At 45.1% G+C, this 18,346-nt stretch overlaps 1 protein-coding gene across 1 annotated transcript in view; it reads left to right on the forward strand.

Moving 5' to 3' along the window:
* The window catches only part of PCSK2 (proprotein convertase subtilisin/kexin type 2), a 239,685-nt gene that overhangs the window by 187,800 nt on the left and 33,539 nt on the right, over window positions 1-18,346 (forward strand). The window contains exon 7 of the mRNA XM_061436282.1: window positions 11,742-11,830. Within this exon, the coding sequence (XP_061292266.1) occupies window positions 11,742-11,830 (89 nt within the window). The remainder of the gene's footprint in view (window positions 1-11,741; window positions 11,831-18,346) is intronic.

Consider the following 18,346-nt stretch of genomic DNA (forward strand, 5'->3'; position numbering starts at 1 on the left):
TATATAGGACAGGGAACTCTGCTCAATGTTATGTGGCAGCTTGGACAGGAGGGGAGTTTGAGGGTGAATGGATACATGTATGAGAGTGGCTGACTTGCTCTACTGTGCACCTGAAATTATCATAATGTTGTTAATGGGCCATGCTGCTGCTGCTATTAAGTTGCATCAGTCATGTCCAACTCTGTGCGACCCCACAGACGGCAGCCCGCCAGGCTCCCATCCCTGGGATTCTCCAGGCAAGAACACCGGAGTGGGTTGCCATTTCCTTCTCCAATGCATGAAAGTGAAAAGTGAAAGTGAAGTCGCTCCGTCGTGTCTGACTCTTAGCGACCCCATGGACTGCAGCCCACCAGGCTCCTCCATCCATGGGATTTTCCAGGCAAGAATACCGGACTGGGGTGCCACTGCCTTCTCCGGGGTTAATGGGCTATACTCCAGTATAAAATAAAAAGTTAAAAAAAAAGAGCAGTAGCATTACATGTGCCAGCTAATTGCCTCCCCTTCTACAGCTGCTGCTGCTGCTGCTAAGTTGCTTCAGTCGTATCCGACTCTGTGCGACCCCATAGATGGCAGCCCAATAGGCTCCCATCCCTGGGATTCTCCAGGCAAGAACACTGGAGTGGCGTGCCATTTCCTTCTCCAATGCATGAAAGTGAAAAGTAAAAATGAAGTCTCTCAGTCGTGTCTGACTGTTAGTGACCCCGTGGACTGCAGCCTACCAGGCTCCTCCGTCCATGGGACTTTCCAGGCATACCAGAGTGGGTTGCCATTGCTTTCTCCCCGTCTACAGCTAGGAGATACTAAATTCATCTCTGATGGATTGATCCAAGCACAAAAATATAAACAACAGAATGGTTCCCGTCCCACTCATTTTCTGAACCCGAACACAACCCCCCCACAAGTAAGTCTTCCCTTGTAATGAGCTATAAGAATATTCTTTAAACAAAAACAAAAGCAAAGTGGAAGTGTCCTCTATCTTAAATAATTTCATTTGCAAACTTGTTCTTGAAAGTTCAATTTTAAACAGCCTAAAGTCCTCCAGGACTAATGAGTTCTTAGGGTAATGAAATTCTTCATTGCCAGCAGTGAAATCCCCAAGTGTCCAATTGCCTCAGACACAGTCATCATGAGTCAGGCAAGGATGATCCTTGCCTCCTAAGGCGCCAATGACTCAAGGCACAGTGGACACTCTGACTGGTAAATGAGATTTTTCTCAATTATCAAGTGATTTTCAAAGATCTTCATCCATCATGGCTTGTTATTACAAAGCCTGGATGGCACCACAGATCAGATCATGGTCTTTGTTTACTGGTTTACAAAACCAATTTTGAAAAAATTAATTAAAAATAAACAAATAAAAACTACTATTGCAAGTGATTATGGGAGGAAGGCAGGTCAAAGTTCAGGCCCATAGCACTGGGAGGCTCTGTGGTCCAAACAGTAGGGTGCTGGAATCCTGGAGGTGCTTCCCACTTGGCACAAGGAGAATATATCATCCTTCCCAGGAGTATAGGATAAGTTCATTAAAAAGTCGCCCTTGGGAGAAATGTTATGCCCAGTATTTCCTTCAGTATAGCTAGGGGCCTGGGGAAGAGGAAAACAGAGTAAGGGGGATTAGAGAAAATAAAACTAGCCATGAGTTAATAATCATAGAAGCTGGATGATGGTATTTACAAGAGATTTCACTCTAGTTTTGTGTATTCTGATGTTTTCTATAGCAAGAAGTAGATTTTAAAGGCAAAGGGCACAGGGACTTCCCTGGTGGTCCAGTGGTTAAGACTCTGTGCTCCTAATGCAGGGGGCCCAGGGTTCGCCTCGGTGAGGGAACCAGATCCCACGTGCTGCTACTAAGACTCAGCACAGCCATATAAATTAAAAACATTAAAAAATAGTAATAAAGTTTTAAAATTAAGTCATAGGGCATAAAAAGAGATAAAGAGAACTGGGGCTTTAGTGTGGTGCTCATGAAGCTATTAGTTTTGGTGGATAAGCTTCTGAGGAGCCTGCAATGTCCCGTGAAGAGGCCACAGAAGCCTGAATCACTGATGCTAAGTATACCCACGGTTGAAACGATACAAGGAACCATAACGCCTGTTAAGCAGTTACTTGGGCTTCCCTGGTGGCTCAGACGGTAAAGAATCTGCCTGAAATTCAGGAGACCTGGGTTCAATCCCTGGTTTGGGAAGATCCCCTGGAAGAGGGCATGGCAACCCATTCCAGTATTCTTGTCTGGAGAATCCCATGGACAGAGGAACCTGGTGGACTACAGTCCTTGGGCCTGCATAGAGTGAGACACAACTGAATGACTAACAGCCACACGTGTTTAAGGCACTGTCTTCGTGTTTTGTGTGCACTAATTCTAAACCTAACCTCCTGAAATAAGTGTGGATGTTATAACCCCCATTTTGGAAACTGAAGCACAGCAAGATTAAGTCATGTGTGCAAGGTCACACAATTGATGAGTGGTGGAGACAGGACTTGCCACCAGTGAGGGGGATGGTTACAAGCACTGCCTCGTAGTAAAGGAGAGTGTGGAGAAATGCAAAACTCTTGTCATCTCTGCCTGGGGAAATGGGGACAGGCCTCCTTGAAGAGGTGGCTTTTGGTCCCGGATCTAAACGAAGGTACTAGGCAGACTTTGGAGGAGGGGTGAGTGTATTCTGGGGTGAATAGGGTATTAATAGAAATTTGGCAAAGAAGCAGAGGCAAGGGGTACAGATGTGTTCAGTAGCTAGGTAACTGGTCCCGGAGTTAGAGACTGGCGCACAGGGCAGCAATCCGAGAAGGCTCCATGGAGGAGGCAGGCATGAAAGGTTTGGATGATTGCTAGGAGAAGAGAAGAGCTCTTGTGGTTGCGTGGGGTGGGCACAGAAGAGGATCCTCCAGGCATGCTGCTGCCTGAGGTTCTGAGAGCATTGAGCCCTTGTCTCTGGCCAGAGCAGTGTTTCCTGTCCAGGAGGCCTGAGCCTCTGGTTAGCTGTGCAGCCCCGAGGCCTGCCAGTTTCTTCAGGCATTCTCTTCTGGGCCTGGAGAAGGAAATGGCAACCCACTGCAGTATTCTTGCCTAGAGAATCCCATGGACAGACGAGCCTGACGGGCCACAGTCCGTGGGGTAGCAAAAAGTCGGAAGCAACTGAGCGACTATCACTCACTCACTCTCTGTCTTCTGGGCATGGGCATAAAACCCAACACCCTATCTTTGCTCTGCAGACTCGGGCTCTTGGATAAGATAGTTTCAGCATCAAAATGCCCATGAAGGGCTGACAGGTGCTGATCGGCAATGGGCTTGCTGCTGCTGCCGCAGCTCCAGCCAAACCCCCTGGCCACAGAGGCTGGTCAGAACTCTGAGGCAGTAGCTGCCCAGGAAATCTCACGCTCTCCATCACGGTCTCCTCACCGCCATGGAAAGTAAAGGAGAGGGTGGGATGAATGGAGAGAGTATCATTAAAACATATACACTACCACGTGTAAAATAGATAGCCAGTGGGAATTTACAGCCAAGGACTTTTCTGAAGGCAAACTTCATACATGTGCAGGACAGCTTTTAGAGGAGATGTGTATTAGAATCCCTTGCCCTGCGCTTAATTTTATTTTGTTGGTTTCTTCCTTTTTCAGCAGAGAAAGTATATTTATTCTACTGCGAACCATTTGATAATCACATGTGGCATCTGTGCTCCAGGGATGTATTTGAAACACAGTTGAGGAATTTGGAAAAGGAGTGTAATTTCCTCCTCGCTTGCAGTCAGAGAAATACAGACTTGGGCCAAGCAAAATAATAATAGTAGCCACAGTAGCAACAATAACTCGAACCACAAGAAGGCAGAAATAACACACATTTAATAAGCCTCCATAATACCCAGCCCAGCTACAGCTGATATGTCAGGATCCAGCATCACATTTTTTTCTTGCTGGCATTCCATAAATATTGATTGGCTGGTTGATGGATGGGTGGCACACCTTCTCAGCCGGGCCAAGATGTTGAGTGGCCTTGACATCTGTCCATTTGAGAGCTGCCAGCTTCTCCCTAGGCTTGCAGCCCATGCTTTGTCAATAATCTTCCAACCCTGCTGGGTTTAGGTCAGTGTTTGGTGATGCATTGCAGATCCGAAGTCTATTACCATGCTGCTGTCCATAAGAATCTCTCTTGCATAGCATTTCTTTGACAGGTGTGCACCACTGAAATGTCATCCCCGCCATCAGAAATGTTCAGGGAGCATCACCGAGTGCAGCGTGCTCTATCCATTACGCCCTAAAGAGTCAGAGATTCTGGATTTGATGCAATTCCGATGCAATTCCTGGTTATGAAAAGTTTACTATAAATTCAGGAAGAGAGAAGACATTTATTATTCAACCAAAATGAAGGGAAGGGAGGATAAATGGATGAGAAGGATCATCTATCTCTAGGTGAATGTATTTGATTGATAGCATTAGTTAAACCTTCAAATAAGAAAGATTTTCAGTGATTAACTTTTTTAAATTAAAAGTCATATTTCATTTTGAATAACCCAATGCAACAGGCCAAAAAAGAACATGTGAGAAAAATGTCCTCTCTGGTTGGCTATTAGCACAGTGATAGAAACCAATACTTTACCCTGGTGACATCTAATGGTTTAGAAATAGATGAACATCTTTCCCTTTCATCTTCATGGACTAATTCTAAAATCACCTCCTGGATAATAAAATCCAAATTGCCTTCAAAGACCTAATCTAAGTTTTTCTTTCATGTGAGCATTGAGACTACCTCATAAGCTGATATTAGCTCAAACTTTGCTGTTTGTAATCAACCCTCTCTCTATCCAAACCAAAGCACAGTGAAATCCAACACAGTTTAATGTGGAGAGCTCTTCTGAGCCACTGAAGAAATACCACTAGGGCTTCCCTGGTGACTCAGATGGTAAAGAATCTGCCTGCAATGCAGGAGACCCAGGTTCGATCCCTAGGTCGGGAAGATTCCCTGGAAAAAGGAACAGCAACCCACTCCAGTATTCTTGCCTGGAGAATCCCATGGACAGAGGAGCCTGGTGGGCTATAGTCCATGGGGTCGCAAAGAATTGGACACAACTGAGCAATTAATACTTTCACACTTTCTGAGTCACTGGAGAAATACCACAAAGTTCCGAGTTTTTCTTTTTCTATTCCCCTACCAGGATTATGCAAGTTTTCATCGTTTAAGTTTTCCCCTTCGGCTAAAAGAAACAGACATAATGCAGATTTAGGAGTAACGGAGAGAGTGATGTGGATTGCAATAGAGATATACTGGTATAATCATTTCTACTTTGGAAACTTTACCATATAAGGGGGATTTTATGATCCCCAGGTGTTAATTATTCTTAACAGAGAAAAATTCAGTAGATTATAATAGACAAATGCTGCTACTGCTGCTAAGTCACTTCAGTCGTGTCCGACTCTGTGTGACCCCACAGACGGCAGCCCACCAGGCTCCCCCGTCCATGGGATTTTCCAGGCAACAGTACTGGAGTGGGTTGCCATTGTCTTCTCCACAGTTAGGCTCACTACAATAATAAAAAATGGACAAATGCAGTAGTATAGTATTAATTGCTTGGTATGAAATAAGAGATCCCTGAATTGAATCTGTTTTTCTTATCTGTAAAATGCAACTAAACTCCACCCTGAAGGTTTGCATGAGGTACTAAAGGTATGCATACAGCCTTGATACAGAGTGTGGCAAATGGTAGGCACCCTCTAGGCGCCAGAAAATGTAATTGTGAAATTCATGGAGAGGATTTCTATAGGATCTAAATCAGAGGTTCTCCACCTAGACAGAAAGTGAGGCAAGTTATGCCAAAGGGATAAATGAATGTTCCCACCATTTTTCCTCAGACATCCATCCTCTCATCTGAGCTTTTGAGGTTTGTTATTTCTTTAAAAAAAAAAAATCTAGGGAATTCCCTGGAGGTCCAGAGGTTAGGACTTGGCACTTCCACTGCCAAGAGTGTGTGTTCAATCTCTAGTTGGGGAACTAAGATCCCAAAAGCCACACAGCAAGGCCAAATTTTTTCTTTAAAAAATCTCTACCAGAGTGAAGTAAGCCAGAAAGAAAAATACCAATAGAGTATACTAACGCATATATATGGAATTTAGAAAGATGGTAACAATAACCCTGTACGTGAGACAGCAAAAGAGACACAGATGTATAGAACAGTCTTTTGGACTCTGTGAGAGAGGGAGAGGGTGGGATTATTTGGGAGAATGGCACTGAAACATGTATAATATCATTTAAGAAACGAATCGCCAGTCCAGGTTTGATGCAGGATACAGAATGCTTGGGGCTGGTGCACTGGGATGACCCAGAGGGATGGTACAGGGAGGGAGGTGGCGGGGTGGGGTGGTTCAGGATGGGGAACACATGTACACCTGTGGCGGATTCATGTTGATGTATGGCAAAACCAATACAATATTGTAAAGTAAAAAAAAAAAAAAAAATATATATATATATATATATATATATATATATATGAGACCTCTAGTCAGTCATTCAACTGAAAGGACTTCATTATAAAAAATTTTGCAACAACCTGGACAACATTCTTTCGACTTGTATGATAGCTGTGCATCAAAATTCACTTGACATAAAGAGGTCTGCTATGCTTAAATTCACATTAAATTTTCTAACATAATGGATTAAAAAAAAAAATCTCTACCAGTATAAGACAGAGGGATGTGCCCTTGTAATTACTGACTCCTTTGGCCACAGTGAAGTCTGGGATGTCCTAATGGGTTGTGTTCAGAACCACACACTTTGCTTTGCTCAGGAAGGTGGGAATTGGGCTGGGGACCATAACTTCACCACATATTTGCTCTGCTTTTTAACTTTCTTCTGTGAACAGTGTCTCCATGACAAATAAGGTAAATATTCTTTACCTGTCCTTTGTTCCCTCAAGGGTTCATTTTCCTCAAGGCATATGCTTTAAAATTAAAACCATCTGGACTACAACAGGATACAAGTGGGTAACATGATCAAAAGATCTCATTTACCTTCCCTGGAAAACTGAAGGTATCTTAAAAGAGCCACAATAGAAGTGCTCGTTATAAGCTAAAGTTCTCTGAACAACATCCCTAACTGTCCATGGCCTTAGTTTTCATCCTTAGCACCTCAGCAATGACCTTCTCATCTTTAAAAAAAAAAAAAAGAAAATACTTTATTGATTAAATAAGTACATTCTGTTTAAAATCAAAACATTAGCCAAAATAATTTTGAAGCATCAAAAAGCAGATGCAATAGAACAGACTACTGAATCAGCAACACGGAGGATAAATAGAGAACCGTTTATATAATTCAGAAGAATTTTTTTTAAGATACATAAAATGTAAATGAAGGCAGCAGACATGAACAGTCTATAATAGAAGTTTCTGCTGTGAATGACTCTCTCTTTCTGCTCTTCCAGAAAAACAACTACCATTTTGTTAATTATGTTATATGGTTATTTAGGATATCATCATTTTTTAGAGATATATATTGAACAATTTGGGGGAAAATAACATCTATATTTTCCTTTAAACTCATTCACAAAAATGATTAATCAAATATGGTAAATATTAACTGTGCATGTATACACAACGTTAATCATTTGTATTTAACAAAAGAATGGTGATGGTTTAGTAGCTAAGTCTTGTCTGACTCTTGTGACCCCCACAGACTGTAGCCTGCCAGACTGTTCTGTACATGGGATTCTCCAGGCAAGAATACTAGAGTGGGTTGCCATTTCCTTCTCCAAACAGAAGAAAAAAGACACCCACATGTCTATTATTAATAGGGTTCTGATGAACAAACGATAGTATACTCACAAAAAATCTAAGTTATGAGAAGCCCTTGACTTTTATAGACTTGAGTGTTGGCCATCTGAGATTCATTCTGTTATTCACCGAATTTGTCTGTACTTTTTCAATATTTCCTGTTTTTTAAATAATAAACTGAGCTAAATCGGTTATCCCTCCAGCTTTGCTTGTCCAGCGTATCAGTTATCTGTTGCCTAATAATGCTGCATAACAAATCCCAAAATGAATAAGCACCGACATTGCTCACAAGTCTGTAGGTCAGCTGGACAGGTCAGTTGATCTGGCTGCCCGTGCATCCACAGTTGGATGGCAGGTGGGCTGGCGACTGGCCAGCCTAGGTTGGCCTCTCACATTTCTGGGGGATGGCTGGCTATCAGCTGGAGTGACCGGCATGAAGGGTTACCGTCTCTCATCATCCAGTGGGGCAGTCTGGGCTTGCCACATGGCACCTGGGCAGTTTCAGGAGAAAGAACAGCTGTGGTCCTCTTGGCGGCCAGGCTCATCTCTTCCACCACATCCTTTTGGACAAAACAAGTCACCGGGCCAAACTTAAGAGAGAAATGAGCTTCATCTCTTCATGGAGGAGCAAGAAGACCACACTGCCAGGGGCCTGGACATGGGGGAGCAGAAGAACAGGGCTACTCTGGCAACATGACATACTCCTGACTCCTGTCACTTGCCCCCCGATGATCTTTATCAGAAGAAGGCCAAACAAGCCACCATATGTGTCCCTCACCCCCACCAACAGCTATTCCCACTTTTGACAGATCATGTTTTATTCTAGAGGCAAAATGGAGCTACTGAATGTTCTCGAAAGCCGAGGGGCCAGGTGAACATGGAATCGGAAAATGATTTTCCTAACATTCAGGGGAGCAAGGACATTTGCCTGAGATGATCAGGAAAACAGGACTGAGGGAAAGACATCCAAGGCTGTGGGAATGAAGTCCACAGAGGCCTGGAGCCTGGTGAAGAGGCCTGGTATCACCAACAGGGAGCCACTGCCACTTATAATTAATTGGCATCACCTAATTTAGCAATGATCTCCCTGATAGCTCAGTTGGTAAAGAATCCACCTGCAATGCAGGAGACGCCAGTTCAATTCCTGGGTCAAAAAGATCCCCTAGAGAAGGGATAGGCTATCCACTCCAGTATTCTTGGGCTTCCCTTGTGGCTCAGCTGGTAAAGAATCCACCTGCAATGCGAGAGACCTGGGTTCTCTGGGTTGGGTTGGGAAGATCCCTTGGAGAAAGGAAAGGCTACCCACTCCAGTGTTCTGGCCTGGAGAATTCCATGGACTGAATATCCATGGGGCTTCCCCGGTGGCTCAGCAGGTAAACAATCTACCAGTAATGCAGGAGATGCAGGAGATGCAGATTTGACACCTGAATTGAGAAGATCCCCTGGAGGAGGAAATGGCTACCCACTCCAGTAGTCTTGCCTGGAGAATCCCAAGGACAGAGGAGGGGAGCGGGCTGGAGTCCATGGGGTCGCAAAGAGTCAAATATGTTTCTTCCCAAATGTTCCTGTGGAGGAACCATGACCAGCATCTCCCCATTTAAAAGCCAAAATTAAAGACACGGAAGCCTTCAGTGTCTTTAGTCTGCTCAAGGAAGTTTGCACAATTTTGTCCTCCAGGTTTCTGTGAGCACTTTTAGGGCAGAGAAGGTTTGTGCCCTGGGTGGGAGGGTGGTGGAGGGTCCAGTCTCAGTCTCAGTGGGTCACTGAGCCTCAATCTCAGACCTGGCCCAGGTCCGCTGAGACTCAACTTGGACATTTGTGAAATAGAACAGTGCCTGCCCGCACAAGGAGTAGAGGCAGTGAGGCCACAGAGGCAGTGAGCATGTCACGCTCAGTCCATGGCAAGAGGCTGGTCATCCTCTCACCCCTCAGAGCTGAGCTCCCTCCGCAGCAATGGTGAGGTCTCCTCCAACACAGTCATTCTTGTTCCCGAGGGAATTCGGAGTCCCTGTGATGTGTAGCTTTCATGGAGGCAGAATTTGCTCTTGCTCATGTAGAGAAAGAAAATACGTATATTTCAATCCTCAGATGTGATTTCTTTTAATGGACTGATGTGGTAGGTTTGCATGTCCCAGGAGAATGTATTAACCAGTCTACACTGCAGAAATCAGGACTTTCTGGGCTATGCAGCCAATAAGCCCCTTCCCCACGTGCCCTCCTGCACCCGCTGTATAAATAGCAAGCAGGCAGCCCTCACTGCCATCACCTCTGCGGGCCAATCAGATGCTATTCCAGCCGACTTCAAATTTGGCTGCTTCTTGGAGTGTAAGGAGGGCCTTGCAGGGTTGGGGCTGGTGGCTTGCAAGGACATGAACACTAGGCTCCTCCACAGCTGGGATGCTGTTTGGGGTCCAAACACACATTCTGATTGACTTCAAGCTTACACTTGGTTCCGTTGCCATTTAACAAAAGGCACGAAAACCTAGTGGCTTAAAAGAGAACAAACGCTTGCTTGCTTGCTCATCATGCGGTTAACGTAGGTGGGGTACCTGTCTCTCTCCATACGCTGCTAACGGGGCGATTGGCTGGGTCTGGAGGAAGACCTCCAGGGGCCTCCCCTGAGGTGCTGTCTGGTCAAGCTCCCCCCGTGGCCTTGTCCGTGGCCCAAGCTGCTCTGCACACTCCACTGCATCCAGTGGGCCCAAGCCAGCCACCAGGCAGCCTTGCTCAGGGAAGGAGAAGTGCTCACAGGAGGGAGAACTGTTTGGATCCCTTTGGTCTAAAGGAAAAGGGAGCAGAAGGGAGAAGCTTAATGAAATTACGGTGTCTATGGCAGAACTATGTAGCACCCAGTGCCCCCTGGGCCCCTGCACTAACATGAGCAAACAACTTGCATGCCTTCAGTGATGGTGAACTCACTCCCTCAAAACGAAGTCTGTTCTGCCTTTGGACGTAAGACAGTGTCTAGAACTTGAGCCCTAAGAAGGCCTTGTTCAGAATTGTAAGCTTCAGGCCAGCAAACTTCAGAAAGATGGATCTAATGACTGTCCAGGGTTCTTAATCTGGTCAGCCTCAAAGTTTCTGTGGAGCCCTTCAAATTGAATGTGAAACGTTGCCAGTGTGTGCTTTTTTGGTTCCCAGAGGAAGGTGGAGGTCTGTAGCATATATCTTAAAGGAGCTGTGTGTACTCAGTCGCTCAGCGGTGTCCGACTTTTTGCAACCCTATGGACTGTAGCCCGCCAGGCTCCTTTTTCCAAAGAGATTCTCCAGTCAAGAATACTGGGGTAGGTTGCCATGCCCTCCTCCAAGGGTTCTTCCCACCTCAGGGATTGAACCCCCAGTCTCCTGTATTGAAAACGGATTCTTTACTGTCTGAGCCACCAGGGAAGCCCAAGAATACTGGAGTGGGTAGCAGTTCCCTTCTCCAGGGGATCTTCCCAACCCAGAGATTGAACTCAGGTCTCCCGCATTGCAGGCAGATTCTTTATCATCTGAACCACCAAGGAAGCTTTAAAGGAGGCTAGAATCCAACAAAGGTAAATAAGCTTTGTCCCACAGCTGACGGGCAGCATTCACTGCCTGGTGGCCACAACCAGCCTTGAAAATAAACACTAGCCCACAATTCTAGCTGTTCAAAAAAAAACAAAGTCAGCTACTTCAACTAGCACCAATCTGTCCATCTCGTTTTTCCTTTTCGCAGCAAGCCTATGACTGCCTTCTGCAGGAAGGCACTTCAGATTTAAAGTAGAGATCACCTTTCAAGGTTGAAATGTCCTGAGAAGACTTCACGGTAGAAACAAGCCAAGGGCGGCTGGGAGGTGGAAGGGGTGAGAGGAGAGACACAGACAGAAGATGTGGTGGCCTGGACTGGCTCCAGGCTAACAGAACCACTCAAAAGAATCAAACTGCTTCAACTGACAGAATTTAAGAAACCTTCCCCAAGTCGTCTGACCCTCTGTCTGACCCATCTTCACTTCTCTCCACAGCCACGGGACGAGATGTGCTGGGGAGGTCTCTGCGGCTGCCAACAATAACATCTGCGGGGTCGGCGTGGCCTACGGCTCCAAGGTCGCAGGTAGGCTGTCCCGTCCCTGCCAAACATCCCCAGGAGGCATCACACCCAGTCTCCATCCCAGCCAGGGCCTGGCAAAAACTCCCAGTGGGGCAAGAGGGCAGGGATTGGTACAATTTAACAAGGGTGAAAAAAAATTTTTTTTAACTTAACCTGCATGGCAATATCAGAAAACTTAAAAAATTTTAAGGTGCACAGACTATAAGCCCACAGGTCAATGAAATTTCACAAGCGAACCACACACACTTAACCATCAAGAATCAAAACATTATCAGCACCCAAAGCCTTCCTTGTGTACCCCTCAGTTGCTGCCCATACACACAAGAACACTCCTGACTCTGACTTCTAACAGCAAACATGGGTTATTCCCAGTTTTTGAACTTTATATGAATGGAATTGTCCTGTCTGTACTCTCTGTGTATCAGTATCCTTAGTATCTTTTTTAAAAAAATTTATCAAAGTATAGTTGATTTACAATGTTGTGTTCATTTCTGATGTATAGCAAACTGATTTGGTTATACATGTGTGTGTGTGTGTGTGCGTGTGCATACGCATGCACGAGCGCTTAGTTGCTCAGTCATGTCCAATTCTTTGCGACCCCATGGACTGTAGCCCACCAGGCTCCTCTGTCCGTGGGGATTTTCCAGGCAAGAATACTGAAGTGGGTAGACTCTCCATTCTCCAGGGGAATCTTCCTGACCCAGGAATCCCACCAGGGTCTCCTGCATTGCAGGTGGGTCCTTTACCAGCTGAGCTACTAGGGAAGCCCATATACATATATACACACATAAATATATTCTTTTTTACATTCTTTTCCATTATGGTTTATTACAAGACACTGAATATAGTTCCCTGTGCTATACAGCAGGACCTTGTTGTTCATCCATTGTATATATAACAGTTTCATCTGCTAATCGCAAACTCCCAGTCCTTCCCCCTCCCAACACCCTCCCCCTTAGTAACCACAACTCTGTTCTCTACGTCTGCAAACCTGTGTCTATTTCATAAATAAGTTAACTTCTATCATATTTTCTATTTCACATATAAGTGATCCCATGTTACACTTACCTTTCTCTTTCTGACTTGTTTCATTTAGCATGATAACCTCTAGGTCCATCATGTTGCTGCAAAAGGCACTATTTCATTCTTTTTTATGGCTGAGTAGTATTCCAGTCTATGTGTATGTGTGTGTATATATATGGATATACCACATCTTCTTTACCCAGTCAACTTTCAGTGGACTTTTAGGTTTGTCTCCATGTCTTGGCTATTGTGAATAATGCTTCTATGAACATTGGGGCACCTGTATCTTTTCAAGTTATAGTTTTGGCTGGGTATATGCCCAGGAGTGGGATTGCTCAATCTTGTGGCAACTCTAGTTTTAGTTTTTTGAGAAGCTTGTGTATTGTTTCCATAATGACTGCACCAATTCACATTCCCACCAACAGTGGAAGAGGGTTCCCTATATTTTCAAAGTATAGTTTTGTCCACGTATCCATAAGACATAAATAGGACTCAGATAAAGATGGTAGAAAATGAGGAATGCACAAATTATTGCAAACATACTCCAAACTCTTCAAAATGCTTTTGGTGGCTTGTTTCGTTTGTACCAAGCATCTCATTTTTAAGGGAAAATACTCTACCTAGAAGAATCTTTTTATTAAGTTCTACAGGAAAGATGTTTAACAAATTCCCCTTTATGGGGTCTTTAGAAACCGAGGGTGGCAGGTTACTAGAAACTTAGAAAGAAACGCCTTCCCCCTGCCAAAAAAGAAAGGGAGAGAGAAAACGAATGAGGGGATAAGATGCTAGAGAAGGAAGTGGCTCCTCATTCATTCCAAGTTTTGCATCAAATTGGCTTCTTAATTTATTCAGGCTGAGTCACCCAACCTTGTTTTTCTTTTTTTACAACCATCTCTATGTGTTTTTTTTTTTTTTCCTGGTGATTTAATGGAACCATAAACATACTTTGTGCTGACACTTGCATTTCCAGGGACCTAAATAAAGCAAGAGAAACCTATACAAATCCATCATTAACCTCCTTCAGCGCTGTCTGCTAAGGTCTGCCTGAGTTGGGTGCTGAATTTCATAGAAGAATATATCCAGAGCGTTCTGAAATATAACTAGGGAGGCTTTGCCCCTCGGGTTTCAGCGCTCTGTGTTTGGTGAGCCTCCAAAAACCTGACATCAAAATGTCAGAGGCTGCTATGAGCTCAGGGGAAAATATAGCACCCAATTAATATTTGATAAGGCAGGCTCACACGTCGGGTGCTATCTGAATGGGGGGAGGGGCAGTTTCCTATTCACAGGACAGAGTGGAGGCAATGGAAAATTTCAAACCTGGATTCCTCACTCACAGTGAGGTTTTCCAAAGAGTTTTTAAATTTTCTTTATGCCCACAGTAACTGGGTTTTTTTAACAAGGGATTCTTAAAAAGTACTTACTGCAAAAATGAAGTGTTGCAATTAGTTCACGGCATTCAGGGATCCATTGGAATCTTTTTCTCCATCGGCTTCTTTTTCTCTCTTGTAATTTGTGCTCTGAAAGCATTTGAGTGTTAGTCGATCAGCTGTGTTCAACTCTTTGCAACCCTATTGGGCTGTAGCCCGCCAGCCTCCTCTGTCCATGGGATTCTCCAGGCAAGAATACTGGAGTGGGCAGCCATTCCCTTCCCCAGGGTATCTTCCTGACCCAGGGATTGAACCCGGGTCTCCTCCATTGCAGGCAGATTCTTTCACCATCTGAACCACCAGGGAAGCCCCAAAGGACCTAATTCTCCAGCTCTTTTTGTTTGAATTCCTTAAAAGCAAACCTGAGGCAAGGATCTGGGTGCAAGGAATTTATTTAGGAGGCAACCCGGGAAGCCAGTGAGGGAAGAGAAAGGAAGATAGTGGGAGGACAGACCAACAGAGGGTGTGTAGGTGAGCTGGGGCTTAAGGGACTGTGGGGACGCCCCCTCAGCATTGCCCTCCCTGAGGGGAGGAGGCTGGGAGTTTAACCACCAACTCCCATCTGTCTTCAGTGGAGAGGTAGGGGTGCTCAGCCATGAACCCCTGGCCTGTCCAGCCTGCAGCTCACATGGACTGAGCTCCACCCCAAGGCAGAGGACACGCCCCAGGCAAAGACCCACCCCCTCCCACTCACCCCAGACAGGGCCAGCAGGGCCAGGTGGGATGTGCCAGCCTCTGACTGATCCCCAAGGTGAGCGAGTGCAGCCTGGCACCTCAAAGACAGAACCTGACTGGTGTCTGTGAACCCCGACACCTCACAGGTCTCACAACAACACTCTGAAAATCCAGAAACTAAGCCCAGAGCCAGTGGGAGGCATTGCAGCCACACAGAGACTCTGAGCAAAGGAGCCACCTTTTCCACTCCCTTAACCCAGCTTGGCTCCATTGTATCCATTCCTATGGGTCCTAAGTGCTCAGAGCCAGGCAGGTCCAGTCCCATCCTGTGTGCATCCAGACATCCCAGGGACCTCTGGGCTCCCCTAGAGGAGCAGAAGGAATTCTTGCTGACGAACCCCTAGAGAGGCACTCAGGAATCACAGCAGTCTACCTTTCAGACTTGGGGAAACATTTTGCTCATCCTGGCTATCAGTTCCAAACGTTGGCTGGTTTTCATTCTAAATAAGGAATCAATTCCAAAAGTTGGCTGGTTTTCATTCTAAATGAGCTATCAATTCCAAAAGTTGGCTGGTTTTCATTCTAAACGAGCTATCAATTCCAAAAGTTGGCTGGTTTTCATTCTAAGCGAGCTGTACCCTCTAGAGAATCTTTCTTTTCAGGAGCTTTCTGAGCTGGGGTCTGGGGCGCCACCTGGTGGCCAACCAAGATCACCGCAAGTCTCAAAGTGTTGAGTTAGGGGGACAACGTCCCAGAGGACCTCTGTGTGTGCTAAGTTGCTTCAGTCGTGTCCAACTCTTTGCGACCCTATGGACTGTAGGGGCTCTGGCGCGCTCTCTCTCTCTTTCTCTCTCTCTCTCTCTCTCCTAGTCGCTAAGTCGCGTCTGATTCTTGCGAGGACTGTAGAGTCGTGTCTGACTCTTGTGACCCCATGAACTACATGTAGCCTGCCAGGCTACTGGGTCCATGGGATTCTCCAGGCAAGAATACTGGAGTAGATTGTCATTTCCTTGTAGGGGCTCTAAAGTTGCCTTATTCTGAAGACCCACTGGCATTTACATAATGATAACAACAGTAAGACAAGGCTGTGGTCCTAGTGTGATTAGATTGACTAGTTTTCTGTGAGTATAGCTGTGAAAAGAAGAGAAGCGAAAAGCAAAGGAGAAAAGGAAAGATATAAACATCTGAATGCAGAGTTCCAAAGAATAGCAAGAAGAGATAAGAAAGCCTTCTTCAGGGATCAATGCAAAGAAATAGAAGGAAACAACAGAATGGGAAAGACTAGGGATCTCTTCAAGAAAATTAGAGATACCAAAGGAACATTTCATACAAAGATGAGCTCAATAAAGGACAGAAATGGTATGGACCTAACAGAAGCAGAAGATATTAAGAAGAGATGGCAAGAATACACAGAAGAACTGTACAAAAAGATCTTCACGACCCAGATACTCACGATGGTGTGATCACTGACCTAGAGCCAGACATCCTGGAATGTGAAGTCAAGTGGGCCTTAGGAAGCATCACTAAGAACAAAGCTAGTGGCGGTGATGGAATTCCAGTTGAGCTATTCCAAATCCTGAAAGATGATGCTGTGAAAGTGCTGCACTCAATATGCCAGCAAATTTGGAAAACTCAGCAGTGGCCACAGGACTGGAAAAGGTCAGTTTTCATTCCAATCCCAAAGAAAGGCAATGCCAAAGAATGCTCAAACTACCGCATAATTGCACTCATCTCACACGCTAGTAAAGTAATGCTCAAAATTCTCCAAGCCAGGCTTCGGCAATACGTGAACCCTGAACTTCTTGATGTTCAAGTCTGTTTTAGAAAAGGCAGAGGAACCAGAGATCAAATTGCCAACATTCGCTGGATCATTGAAAAAGTAAGAGAGTTCCAGAAAAACATCTATTTCTGCTTTATTGACTATGCCAAAGCCTTTGACTGTGTGGATCACAATAAACTCTGGAAAATTCTGAAAGAGATGGGAATACCAGACCACCTGATCTGCCTCTTGAGAAATTTGTATGCAGGTCAGGAAGCAACAGTTAGAACTGGACATGGAATAACAGACTGGTTCCAAATAGGAAAAGGAGTTCATCAAGGCTGTATATTGTCACCCTGTTTATTTAACTTATATGCAGAGTACATCATGAGAAACGCTGGACTGGAAGAAACACAAGATGGAATCAAGATTGCCGGGAGAAATGTCAATAACCTCAGATATGCAGATGACACCACCCTTATGGCAGAAAGTGAAGAGGAACTAAAAAGCCTCATGATGAAAGTGAAAGTGGAGAGTGAGAAGGTTGGCTTGAAGCTCAACATTAAGAAAACGAAGATCATGGCATCCGGTTCCACCACTTCGTGGGAAATGGATGGGGAAACGGTGGAAACAGTGTCAGACTTTATTTTTCTGGCCTCCAAAATCACTACAGATGGTGACTGCAGCCATGAAATTAAAAGATGCTTGCTCCTTGGAAGGAAAGTTATGACCAACCTAGATAGCATATTAAAAAGCAGAGACATTACTTTGCCAACAAAGGTCCATCTAGTCAAGGCTATGGTTTTTCCTGTGGTCATGTATGGATGTGAGAGTTGGACTGTGAAGAAGGCTGAGCGTCGAAGAATTGATGCTTTTGAACTGTGGTGTTGGAGAAGACTCTTGAGAGTCCCTTGGACTGCAGGAGATCAAGCCAGTCCATTCTGAAGGAGATCAGCCCTGGGTTTTCTTTGGAAGGAATGATGCTAAAGCTGAAACTCCAGTACTTTGGCCACCTCATGGGAAGAGTTGACTCATTGGAAAAGACTCTGATGCTGGGAGGGATTGGGGGCAGGAGGAGAAAGGGACGACAGAGGATGAGATGGCTGGATGGCATCACTGACTCGATGGACGTGAGTCTGAGTGGACTCCGGGGGTTGGTGATGGACAGGGAGGCCTGGCGTGCTGCGATTCATGGGGTTGCGAAGAGTCGGACACGACTGAGTGACTGATCTGATCTGAACAACAGTAATAATAGCATTTTGACTTTTTCAACATGCCAGGAAGGATGCAAAACCCTTTACTCACTTTACTCTCTTTGCAACTTTATCATACATTGTTACATATTTTATATATGTGTTCCTGCTAAGTTGTTTCAGTCATGTCTGACTCTGCATGATTCTTTGCCACCCCATGGACTCCTCTGCCAGGCTCCTCTGTCCATGAGATTCTCCAGGCAAGAATACTGGAATGGATTGCTACACCCTCCTGCAGGGGATCTTCCCAACCCAGGAATCAAACCTGCATTTCTTATGTCTCCTGCATTGGCAGATGGGTTCTTTACCACTAGCACCGCCTGGTAGAACATGAACATGTTTACTATCTATTATTATCCCTATTGAACACGAGACCACACAG

Source organism: Bos javanicus, chromosome 13 (assembly GCF_032452875.1).
Source record: "Bos javanicus breed banteng chromosome 13, ARS-OSU_banteng_1.0, whole genome shotgun sequence".
NCBI lineage: Eukaryota > Metazoa > Chordata > Mammalia > Artiodactyla > Bovidae > Bos > Bos javanicus.